The sequence below is a fragment of the Podarcis filfolensis genome, assembly GCF_964270895.1.
Source record: "Podarcis filfolensis genome assembly, chromosome: 4".
NCBI classification, from domain to species: Eukaryota; Metazoa; Chordata; class Lepidosauria; order Squamata; family Lacertidae; genus Podarcis; species Podarcis filfolensis.
In genome coordinates, this window is record NC_139607.1 from 35,986,104 (window position 1) to 35,999,006 (window position 12,903).

The window sequence follows — 12,903 nt, forward strand, 5'->3', positions numbered from 1 at the left end:
TGCACAGTAAATAAAGAAGACTTTTTTTCCCCTCGCAAGACAGGGAGACAGTGGCAGGCCTGGAGTTGAAACATGTCATGGCTAGGTATTTGCCAGGGCACTTAAAGGCCAGCCATGGCATTCCTTTATTTTTTAAAAAACTAGAACCTGACACTAAGAAGAAAAGTGCTGAGTCAAGTGACTAAAAACACTGTCATTCTTATTACCTAAGTGCCCTTGGGACTATTGTACAGAGTGTACTACACTGGGTCACAGAGTCATTTGGGGGGAATTGATTGTGGTGGCTGCACTTGCCTGGTCTGGTCCTTCTCTCTCAGCACTTGACAGAAGGACTACCAGGCTACCAGAGCTGGGCTACTGATCCTTTCCATGCTGCAGCTGATCCCTGGTAAGGTTGCTTTGGGAGTGCAAATGGAGTGCATAGTTTGCTCAGGATCCCTTCAAACCTGACACTGGGCAAGTTCTCTATGTGAGGGGCTGTCCAAATCCAAATCCACTTCGATTATAATGGGATAGTAGGGGCCTTGAAGTTGCATATCAACAGATAGCACCCGGACAGTATAGACTGAACAAACACACAGGTCAGCCACACTTGGGTGAGATGTACTATATTTCTATTTAAATTATAGTAATTAGTTGTTATTATTATTTATTAAATTTATATAACACCATCATTTGAAGATCACAGGACATTTTACAGTATAATAGTTGTAAATTCACACTTTCCCATATAAAATCAGAATACCCTAAATACTGTATAGGCAAATGTTTGTTTTTTGGACTCTTCTTTTTGCACTGCCTAAAAGACCATCCCACTGACTCCCTGTGCTTTTGTGTGCACAGGCAACACCTCCAAAGCCCTTTAATTTAGCCTTGCCTGCCAGCATTCTGGAAATATTGCTTTAATTCTCTTGCAAAGAAGCACTCTGTGAAACTGTGGCTGCCAAAAGCTGCAGCACTTAATTAGACCTAATACTCACGGCTAGAATTTGGGAAAGACAGCACAGGGGAAAAGCAAGGAAGTGGCAAAACCTACCCAGTTTTGGCGAAGTTTGTCCAGTACGTCATAACTACCGCACTGAGCATGACATCGTTCTTTGAAAAGTTGCAGTTGAACAGTTCCGTAGGGCCAATCATAGGAATACCGAAGACATAAGGGACTTCATCGCCGTGTGCTGAGTCAGCCCAGCTGGGTTTCATTTCACTCTGGCAGTGGTGATAAAATGCATAGAAGTACGTTGGGGAGCCATATTGGGCATGCAGGTCAGCTGTGGCGACAGCTGGAGCAACCCACTGGTGGTCAGTAAACAAAGCCACCAGGGTCTTTCTTCGCGTTTCGGGATTCTCCTTATCTGCCCAGTCTGTGTACATGAACTTAATGGTCTCTCGTAGCGTGTCTTTCCCTTCCGGATAGCCATACAGATTGTCCACAAAATTGGATACGGAGAAATCAAAATCGTTTGGAGAAACGCCCTCTTCGTTATCTACAATTCCATCTACAAATTTTAAGCCTTCCCCTTGGTTTACGCCTAGCATTATGTCATAGTTGAGAAATTCTCCCTGCTCCATCAGGATCTGAGGATCATCTGGAATTACATCCCCATCAATCACAGGCCCAAAGGCAATGTGGTATGTAGCTGGTGTGATAGTTTGCTGAATGAGTTCTTTGTAGTTCTTATTCCGAAAGCATTCAACTAAGTCTGTAGTGTCCAGCGTGTTGCAGCCTACTTTTTCTGCCAAAATTGCAGTGTACTTGGCAGGCTGGTAGTTCACTGCCCAGCTGGACAGGGCTGTTCCACTTTGTATGATTGCCTTTTGGAACAGACCTGCAGGTGCAGAAGTTAAAAATTAAAATACATGAACAAGCGGCATTGACCACCAAGCAAAAGAACCTTTTGTGCATCACTTACAGGAAGTACATTCTAGTGAAGAGCAAGTTTCATTCCATTTCCATTCCATGAAGAAGAAAAAAACCATAAGAAATTATTGCTCTTAATTTAGCTCTTCCCCCTCTGTCACTAATCTACGGCTAGCTAAGTTATTCCTAGTACTTAATATTCATACATATGAATATAATGAATCCAGTGCAAATGTCTAGGGATGAAATGCTTCACAAATATCCATAAATATTCAGTACATTGTAGTAAACATACACATATTTTCATATGGATGAGAGCCACAATCTGGAGAATAGCCTGCATCATATCCATGTAGCCAAACGTTGTGTCCTTACAGTTTGCCCCTTTCACTGTACATGTCTCTCAATGCATACAGAAGCACAAAGAACATACCAAAATGCAAATTAAAATTTAAACTAGTTTGGTGGCTGTGTGTGATTTCTGTTTTGTTTTGTTTTTTTGTTTTTGTTTTTTTAAAAAAAATCTCTCTTACAGGAATGTCAAAAAATAGTTCTGTAATTAGGAGGAGGAGGAGAACAGCATCAGCTGGGGGTATTTCTAATATAGTGACATGCTACTATAATATCAAATGTAGAAAGCCTAAATTAATAATTTAAAATAGTGGGGAATGAATACTAATTATTCTGTGTATTGTCTAAAATTATATCAATAGGTATAACATTAGAGCTGTCATTAAGATGATTTCTAGCTGATTGCCATTGCCAATTTCAACTTGTTCCTAGGTGACTGTGTCATAGCCTCAATCTGTTGCATATTTTCCAGCAAAAGCCCAGGCCTTGGGGAGGGGGGCAACAAAGCCACTGGCCATGCTCAGTTCGGCTATCTTCAGTGATGCTGAATGAATTCCTTTTCCAATCCTACTTGAAGACCAGTTGTTCCGGCTTTGCCTTTTTCAGTCCTACTCTTGCATTTTACATTCTCCCAACTCTGGCTGTCAAATGACTTCTTTGGGGCTGCTAAGAAAATCTCTTCCGGCCCTGCAAAGCATCTGAGGTAGAACCTGCTAGAACTGCTAGGGTGTAGGTGTCTACCCTCTGCAGAGTGTCCTTAGGGCAAGGTGTCCTTCTGCAGGGGCAGGATTTCACCCCACCCCTAATTGCAGGTACAGTCTATTTGCAATCCTGATTCCAATTTAACAGGGACACATCCATCCATTGGATGAAACAGAGGCATAAGGAGCATAACTGTCAACTTTTCCCTTTTCTTGCGAGGAATCCTATTTGGAATAAGAGAATTTCCCTTTAAAAAGGGGAAACATTGACAGCCAAGATAAGGAGCCGCATCCATGAAAACCTTTATTGAAGTTGAATCCTCCCCACAGACAACCTTTTTCTCCCAAGAATCTTTTGGCAAGAGGTGGACTTTCCCCATCTAATGGTTCTGTATGGGTTAAAGTCTCCCTGCTCTCTTGGTGTCATGACCCTGGATTCCAGCAATTTCAAAGCCTGGGGGACTTGTGGTGTCAGCAAAGGAAGGACCCTCTCTGCGCATCACCCCTGAAGCTTGGGGGCACCCAAGGCTCAGATGTCAGAGACATCTGAGAATGAAATGGCTGAAACCCCTGAGTCAGGTCTAGAGACTGCAGCCCATGAGCACAGTTCCAGTAAGGTGCCACCATACTTGCCTCCACAGAGGCATTGCACTGACACAGGCAGCATGTTTGCTATAAATTCCCAGAGAGATGATAAACTGCTAGGTTCCAGGCAAGAGGCCAGATCCTTTAAGGCATTCCACTTGTCAATGAGGAAGCAGGGTTGTGGATGTCAAGGCATGCAAGATTTCAACCTGGTCCCAGTAGTTGTTAACTATGATCACTCATGCCTACTCTGTCCCGTTGGCTCCTTCTTGGGACTAGGACAGGTCATTTTGTTGGGTTTGTGTAGATTGGAGAGGGCCCAGTGGTTATGTGAGGCTCTCATTCTGTATGTGGCACATGGTGCCAATAGGAGTAAGCCAGGAGTCCTGCTGCTTCCTCTCTTTGAGAGGTCATATCTGTCTGGGCCTGAACCTGTGCCTATGTGAGCTTTGCTGGCATCTCTATGTATCAGTTACGTCCCTGAACTGAATGGTGCCCAAGGACTTTACGGGAATGACAGCCACCAGCAATCATTTCCATTTTCTGTGAATGACTTGCACAAATAAGCGCTTCACCAGCAGAAAGGTCAGAGGAAAATCATACGTTTTCTTCTGTCTCACAGAAGCTATACATCATGTAATTTGAAGAAGAAGAAATGTGAGGCTAAAATCAATGTAATAGGTATGAATTCCAAGAGTTTAATTCTGAAAACATAATCCTCATTTTTTTGAATGGACATCTCTTCATTTAAACACTGGCCAGATCAATAACTTAAAATGTATCTGCATTCCCTGCCCCTAAAAGTTTGGGAATTTGGGGTCAGATTCAATGGCCCGGTGTGACTATTTTTTTGCTATGCTCCAGTGATGTGAAGCAACTCAAAGCTGACCTAAAGCTGCTCTGCTTCGCTTGAGCATAGCCTAGCAGCTGGATAAAAAAATGTCTTTCCCAGGTGAATTTCAGGTGAGAAAACTATATGCTCTAAAAACAAAAAACAACCACACACACACAATACAGGCATGACGCCTTGTTTTGGGAATGCTCCAGAAATAATCGCTCCAGAAAAAAATATCAGAATGTGATCAATCTTTTTTAAAGCAACAACTACCCATCAAATTGTAACATAATTAGCAATAAATTCTGTTTGACTGTGATCCACAAAGTATGTATTGACTTCTCAAATAAGGGGGAAACTAGCTAGTTACATAGCTAGCTAGATCTTTATCAGTGAGGGGATGTGGATACATTTGGCATTAATAATAATAATAATAATAATAATAATAATAATAAACCTTTATTGTCACTACACCACCTGTGTGCAGTGAAATTAAATAAGCCCCCCCCCCCATACACTCAGTCTTGTTCACACTCTGTGTGCTTGTTGGAAGTCAATTACACCACTATTTTTTTCCATTCAGCAGCCCACCCCCCATTTTATCCAAACGTAACAAAAATAATACACGCTTTAACAGTGCCACCCCCTAAAAAAGCACCCCTATTGTATTTTTACATAAAAACTGATCTGGCAGGGTAACTTTTTACATGACAAAATACTATTTATGCTTCTGGAAGTATGCTTGTATTTTCTGCAAAATGTTTGCTCTCCCTGATCGGCTCCTTGGGTTGCATGCCACATGAAAATAATCTAGTTATCTCCCCCCCCCCCCAAAAAAAAGAATGGAATACTGGGATATTATCTGAGGCTCCAAATGACCTTTGCAACTCACATTAAATTATCCCTTTTAAAATTTCTGATATTTAGCTAGATGAATTGTTACCTTCTGAATAGTGAGACAATGTCAACAGACTGACACAGGAGGCTCCTGCCCCAGATCCAAAAATAGTAACTCTTTTTGGGTCTCCTCCAAACGATCCAATATTTTCTTCAATCCATCGTAAAGCTTGGATTTGGTCAAGCAATCCATAATTGCCTTTTGCAGCTTGGTCTCCAGTGCTTAGAAAACCTATAAGGCAAAAAAAGAAAAAGAAGGGGGGGATAATTTTAGCTCACCAGTCACAGAATTTGCTATAGGCCATGCACACATTCACAACACATATTTCCTTCTTTCTTCCAGTTGTTGAAAGGCCACAGATGTAGTTAAATATATTTAACACAAACTTTGAGAACACAGTGATCCCCTCCCAGGTGCAGAGGATTGCATAGATATGGGAATTATCATCTCTTCTTTTTTCATAACCTCCAATAGTAATAATAAAAAGTAATACAGATTTTTTTTTCCCTTTTAGTCTTAGAAATCTGCTAAATCTGATTAAAGGTCAGTAACATTTTAAAATGCCCCATAGAAGCCTGGAAGTCAAGATAATAATGGGATTTCCTGCTGCCCCTGGATTGTACAGGGTGGGGGATGAGGTAATCCAAATTCCTTTCCTCTCAATAGAAAAAATGTCTTTCTGCTAGTTTGTGTGTCAGGTGCTGGTGTGGTTGCTCGAGAGCCAACAGGCAAGACTCCGACCTGTCTTTTCCAGGCTTTATTATTAGTGCAAACTATTTACAGTGAAGAGCGTCACAAGTTTGTGTCTGGCTCACTCGCTAGCAGAATCTGGGACTGGGCGGTCCTTATACCTCCTCCAGCATAACAGTCGCATGACCCCCAACCTTCTGCACCTAAACCTACTGCAAAGCGTGGGTGCTGGCAAAGGGGTACTTCCCTCCCCTCTGGTTTGCTCAGGCTCGGTGTTGAGGCTCTCCCTAGCATCCCCTGCTCCCACCACTTCCTCTCCACTGGAGGTGGGGCTTTCCTCCTCGCCAGAGGAGGAACTCCTTCGCAAGATTTTCTGAGGTTCCCTATAACACAACTGCCCTTTCACCTCTCGGCTCTGAGCTGATGGCAGTTCCCTGACATTGTGCATTACATTTTCTTAGGTGTACTCATAGTTTTCAGTGCATACTTAACATGTAGTGTGTGAAGCAGGTGAGGCTAGCAAATGTTTGTGAATAGTGAGTGTATCATAGGCAAAGGTAAAGGGGCCCCTGACCATTAGGTCCAGTCGTGACCGACTCTGGGGTTGCGGCGCTCATCTCGCTTTATTGGGCGAGGGAGCGGGCGTACAGCTTCCGGGTCACGTGGCCAGCATGACCAAGCCGCTTCTGGCAAACCAGAGCAGTGCATGGAAACGCTGTTTACCTTCCCGCTGGAGCAGTACCTATTTATCTACTTGCACTTTGATGTGCTTTCGAACTGCTAGGTGGGCAGGAGCAGGTACCGAGCAACGGGAGCTCACCCCGTCATGGGGATTCGAACCGCTGACCTTCTGATCGGCAAGTCCTAGGCTCAGTGGTTTAACCCACAGCGCCACCCGCGTCCCAAGTGTATCATACTTGTATGTTAATCCATATGCCAAGACTGGCTGCAGGTCACTGTAGAATATTAAGTAAATGTGGCTGCAAATCCAAGTTTGTTGCCACATAGGTGCAGAAAGGCACTTATAATGAGAACAAATAAATTGTCAATTGACAAAGCAAGCATAATGACAGTAATGCATGACAACAATAAGAATTCATATACATAATTATGAAATAATGCACAAAATGCAATATAGTACAACAGATTTTATGAGAAAAGTGAATATTAGCTATTTTGCTGTTGGCATCAAGATAAGTACAAAATGTTATACTGCTTCCCCCCTCTCCTCCATGGCCTCTTTTATCTGGTTATCAGATTTTAGAAACGAAATGTGCCATGTTTGCAGGTGGTCTTGCAACTCAGAATGCCATCAATTACCTGAGTGTGTATGATTTGCTTTGTTCCACTGAAATCAGCACACCTGAAACATTACATTAGTTCACATTGACTGGAGCAATGTCCAAATTTGCCATTTTGAGTCTCCCATCTTCAAGCTTGATTTTAACTGCACAGACCTTATCTCAGCAAATTATTTAAGAATGTTGCACTTGTACAAAGATCCATAATATATCAAACTCCCACTTGAAAGATTTATAAGCACAGAATAGTTCTACATTGAAAGGGGGTTTGCCATTAGCATTTGCAAATGATCAGCAAGGCAAGTGCAGAACACATTGTCTGCCAATAGCTACTTATAGGGTTTTGGGGGCTAGTGAGGAGGTATTCCTGTTTCTCCGGATACTGGAGAGCAAAGCTGCTTGCATTTGGAATCATGATCAAGGACCCCAAAACCATGGGATTTAGTTAAAATCCTAATTTATTTATTTTGTAAGAATCTATGTATGCCAATTATTTTGAAGATTATCTCTTAGTAATCTCATTCTAGTAGTTAACAGCAATACAGTGGTGCCCTGCAGGACGAATGCCTCGCTAAACGAAAAACCCGCAAGACGAAAGGGTTTTCCGATTTTTTAGCGGCATCGCAAGACGAATTTCCCTATGGGCTTGCTTCGCAAGATGAAAGCCCACAGGGAAATCTCCGGGGACAGCGGGGAAGCGCAGTGCGCCTTCTCCTCTGTTCCCGGACCTGTCCTAAAGGCTTGCGGTGGGAGGTCCGGGAACAGAGGAGAAGGCGCGCAGCGCTTCTCCTCTGTTCCCGGGGCTTGCGGTGGGAGGAGGGTTTTTCCTCCCCACCGCCAACATTCAGAACAGCATTCTGAATGTTGGTGGTGGGGAGGAAAGCCCTCCTCCCACCGCAAGCCTTCAGGACAGGTCCGGGAACAGAGGAGAAGGCACGCAGCGCTTCTCCTCTGTTCTCGGACCTGTCCTGAAGACTTGCGGTGGGAGGAAGGTTTTCCTCCCCACCGCCAACATTCAGAAGGCTGTTCTGAAGGCTGGCGGTGGGAAAAAAGCCCTTCTCCCACCGCCAGCCTTCAGAAGAGTTCCCCCAGGGCTGCCTAGGCTGCGGATAGCAGCCTGCTGCCCCGCGCCAGGGGCGCTCTGCTTCAGAGCGCCCCTCGCGCGGGGCAGCAGGCTGCTATCCACAGCTTGGAGAGCCCTGCGGCGAAGTCGTGCAGGGCTCCCCAAGCTGCGAATGTCTGCCCCGTGCGAGGGGCGCTCTGAAGCAGAGCGCCCCTCGCGCGGGGCAGCAGGCTGCTATCCGCAGCCTAGGCAGCCCTGGGGGAACTCTTCTGAAGGCTGGCGGCGGGAGAAGGGCTTTTCTTCCCACCGCCAGCCTTCAGAAGGCTGTTCTGAAGGCTGGCGGTGGGGAGAAAAGTCCTTCTCCCCCCCCCCCAGCCTTCAGAAGAGGTCCGGGGACAGACTGTCCCCGGACCTGGTCTGAAGGCGGTCTCCATAGGAACGCATTAATTGATTTTCAATGCATTCCTATGGGAAACCGTGCTTCGCAAGACGAAAAACTCGCAAGAAGAAAAAACTTGCGGAACGAATTAATTTCGTCTTGTGAGGCACCACTGTATTAATAAAAGAGGCAGACCTCAGTAATGAGATTCAAAGCTTTATTTTATTTTATTTTATAAAATGTAGCAGAGAAATCCAATCTCCAGATTCCTACAAGCAGTGTCATTAATCTAATGTCATATGGTATTAACCTAGCAACAATTGTCATCCCTGCTAATCCTGCTGTCACTGTTGGCTGACATTTTGTTTGAGCTGGTCCGTTGCAAAGATTTCCTCCTCTTTACATCAAGCCACCTGAAGCAGGGTGCTTCAGTCTGAGGAAAGGCTTGGACCAGCCTTGTCTGCTGTCATTATTCTATAACGCACCATCTACATACTGCCTCCAGTGTGTCCTTTGCCCATAGGATGGCCAATTGCACAGTGCCCCCCAAAAAGAGAAACGCATCGCAAAACAAGAGGACAAAAGAGGATGCAGATTTGCAAGAAAAAATGCATATGCAAATGGTCATATATAGATGTAAATTAGGGGAGGGCGTCTAACTACAGTGGCAAAGAGTATGGTCAGGCGAGCTGTGTGCCTGCTTATTGTGCTGTCCATGTGGTTACTGTGGGTGGGTAAACTGAAGGTCCCTGCTTTCCCTTCTTATGACGCATTATCTTTAAACTGGATTTGGACCAGGCAGCCTTTCAAATAGAGGACAGCTTCAAACAGAAGATTGTCCTTTGTAAGACCACCCTACTTGCCCAACATTCCCACTTCTCAAGCCCAACCAGAAAAAAATAGAAGAAAAGAGCTCTCCCCATTTTTAATATATTAAAACTGAGGTATACTAGCTCTAAAACAACAACAACAACAACAACAACAACAACAACAACAACAACAACAACAACATATCAAGACTTTATGAGTTGCTTTCCTTAAGTAAGTGTCTGCATGTAACACATGCAATACTTTCACATACTGAAACACAAATAGCTGAATTATGGACGTTGTCCTGGTAATTAAAACAGACTTAATAAGATTTATCCAGTAGCACAATTTAAATGATGACAGTGTAAAATATCTAATGAGAACCTTCTGCACATGTATAGTGGGGTTGTCAGGTAGCTTACAACTTTTGTAGGTGAGTTACAAAGCAGGCAAGTGAGCACTATTTCCCCTCAAAAGCAGCCATTTCTCATTCTCCCCCCCCCCCCACATTAAATATGTCAAAAATGAGCTGTACCAACAAAAGCTGTTTTTCCAAACTTTCTTGGTAGTAAACTTAAGTGGCTGCACTCAGTACTCAAATGTTTTAATACTCAGAAACACAAAACCTTGATAAGTTGTAGATATTGTCTTGAGAATTAAAATATGGTAGCGAGAAGACTGGCACTGGCGACAAACTTAAATGCACTTAAGCCTATTTTTTAATTTGCTGGACTTTGACCATGATATTTTCCTTATATATATATATATATCTAAACACATGCAAAGGCCTTGAGATTTCCAGTACAGTGGTGCCTCAGGTTAAGAACTTAATTCATTCTGGAGGTCCATTCTTAACCTGAAACTGTTCTTAACCTGAGGTACTACTTTAGCTAATGGGGCCTCCTGCTGCCGCTGCACTGCCGCTGCATGATTTCTGTTCTCACCCTGAAGCAAAGTTCTTAACCCGAGGTACTATTTCTGGGTTAATGGAGTCTGTAACCTGACGCGTCTGTAACCTGCGGTACAACTGTATGTGTGCTATAATGGAAAGTCTTTTCTCATCAGAGAATGGATTCACTCTGTTCCATTTCATATGAGCACTTCTCCCTCCCATTGTTGCATACTGCCTTCACATGCTGCAGGTGTGTGCATGCAGAGGAAACAGACAGAAAACAACTGCAAGGATGATATTGAAACCAGGGTTTTGTGAATACATATTGAGAGTCAACCTTCGTGTGATAAAGTTTTGCATTTTATTTTTAAATTTATTTTTACAACCCAAACCTATCATTAACAGATCAGATGAATCCAACCTTTATTAATTCAAAAAATGAAAGGTTCTTTGTATAAAGGAGCTTCTGTTTGTTACATGAATCCATTTCAAGTAAGGGAGGAGGTGATACAATCTGGCTGCCAAATCTGTTACAACAATGTATTCTGAGAACCCAGAAACCATGTGAGAGATGGGAACAATGTCTGCACTGGGAGAGATTGACCCAAGATAACTTTAGCATAGTGTTATAATTAGCACTGGGAGCAGGAACACGTTTCGATCCCTGAATTTTTAATCTTGTGATTTTCAATTCCTATCAAATACACTGAAAGGTGACAGAGATCACCATCAATGACTATCTCATGTTTCAGAAATTAAGGTTTCTCTTTTTCGTCTTCCATAGTTCTCTGCTGATCCTCATTAACTGCAAGAGCAAGTTTTCTTAATTTAAAAACTAATCATCAAGGCAAAAGCAGTCAGTCTCACCTGACATCAAATGAATGAACAAATATTTCTCCTCTTGATGAGAATATGTATCCTTTCATGCTTTGAATACTAGATCATAATATTGGCCAAAAGCCATTTTAGAGTCACGACAAGGATTATCTTTTCAAACTTAAACATACAGAACTGGAAGGCCTCCTACTTGTATTAAGAAATGTGAAGATTTATAAATACTTAGAGACTGCAACATACTATGGATGATTTCCTTTTTTTAAAAGAAAGCCGTTCTGTTGGACAATGTTTTATTTGCTATTTATTTCATATCTTTTAAGCATTCATTAAGAAACAAGTGGGACCTACAACAAAATATCGCAGTGCATGCTCACTTCCTAACAGAAATGCTTTTGTTCAGGGTTCATGTCAAACTCTGAATACAGCCCCTTCTTTTCTAACAGACACTCAATTTTCTGTAGCCACAGAATGTGTTTAATCTTCATTGGTCTGATTTGAGTGTGCCTTTCCCCTTTATGTTTCTGTTTTAAAACATTTGTATTTAAATAATAATAATTTCTGCAACCTCAGGGTTTTCCCCAGCACTCACCATCTCAGTTTGCTTTTAGAGGGTTGAGTTGTACTTCTGGCATTGATCAGCAAACTAAGCTATCAAATTAATATTTACTGTGGTCTTGAAATAACACAGGGGTTCCATAACTGTACTGCGGGGCTCACCAACTTAGTGTGTGCAAGTCCACATGCGCCTGCAGAGCAGAAGCTTTCCCTGGCGCTCACAGAGTTCCTTTTCCCTACTGGAGGAGAAATTTAGTTGCAGCTATAGTAGTATGATAGGTTGTGGGGTGCATTTCTCCGGGTCACCAATGACCCCTTGGGCCCCAAGGCGTTAACTAGTCCTGCCTACCGTACAGGGCCAGATTTAGGTTTGATGACACCCTAAGCTACTGAAGGTAATAGGGCCCTTTATATGTCCAGCTGCCCTTTGTCAACAACAAATTGTTGCTGTTTTTTGTGTTGAATATATGCTATATGGTAATTTATGGACCTAAAGCCATTTGCACATGCAGAATGTAGGCACCCGATATATAGAAATGAGCAAACCAGTGATATTTTAGGGAGCAGGATAGCAGGCGAGGCCCATTACTTACATCATAGGAGCCTACACAACACAAAACACTTGCTGTATGTAGGTTTTATTTTATTTGCTTTTTATCTTATATTTTGGAAATGTACATCCAGTTTTTTCCTTTAAATTCTTTTGGGGGGCCCAAGAGAGTGGGACCCTAAGCTATAGCTTGTTTAACTTATATGTAAATCCAGCGCTGCTACCATACCCTGGAAGACCATATAACAGCCCCCTGCCACAGTCTGACTTGATGAAAGTGACCTCAGTTCAAAGGGATTACCATTTTCTGTTGGTACATTGCTTTCCCCCCCCCCCTGCCTGTGGCAATAGTGGCAGCAGTCCTCTCAGTAGCCACCAGAACAACATGGGTGCTGGAAGAACTAGTGGGTTCTGGCAGGTGTGCCACTGTCAGTACGATAGGTGGCAGAGTTAAAGGAATTTTTTTTAAAAAGAGAGAGCGAGAGGAAGAAAAAGAATAACACATGCTGCAACAATAAAGACTAGGCACCCTTGAACCTCTGGGATACCCCTCCTTCTTTGCTCAAAAATATATAAATGGCCCTTCCCAATTTTACTT

General features: G+C 43.0%; 1 protein-coding gene across 4 annotated transcripts in view; it reads right to left on the reverse strand.

Moving 5' to 3' along the window:
- The window catches only part of NLGN4X (neuroligin 4 X-linked), a 154,979-nt gene that overhangs the window by 16,201 nt on the left and 125,875 nt on the right, over positions 1 to 12,903 (reverse strand). For all 4 annotated transcript variants that reach the window (XM_083612125.1, XM_083612127.1, XM_083612124.1 and 1 more), the window contains 2 exons: positions 5,274 to 5,459; positions 1,037 to 1,826 (listed from right to left, as the gene is read on the reverse strand). In XM_083612125.1, the coding sequence (XP_083468251.1) occupies positions 1,037 to 1,826; positions 5,274 to 5,459 (976 nt within the window). The remainder of the gene's footprint in view (positions 1 to 1,036; positions 1,827 to 5,273; positions 5,460 to 12,903) is intronic.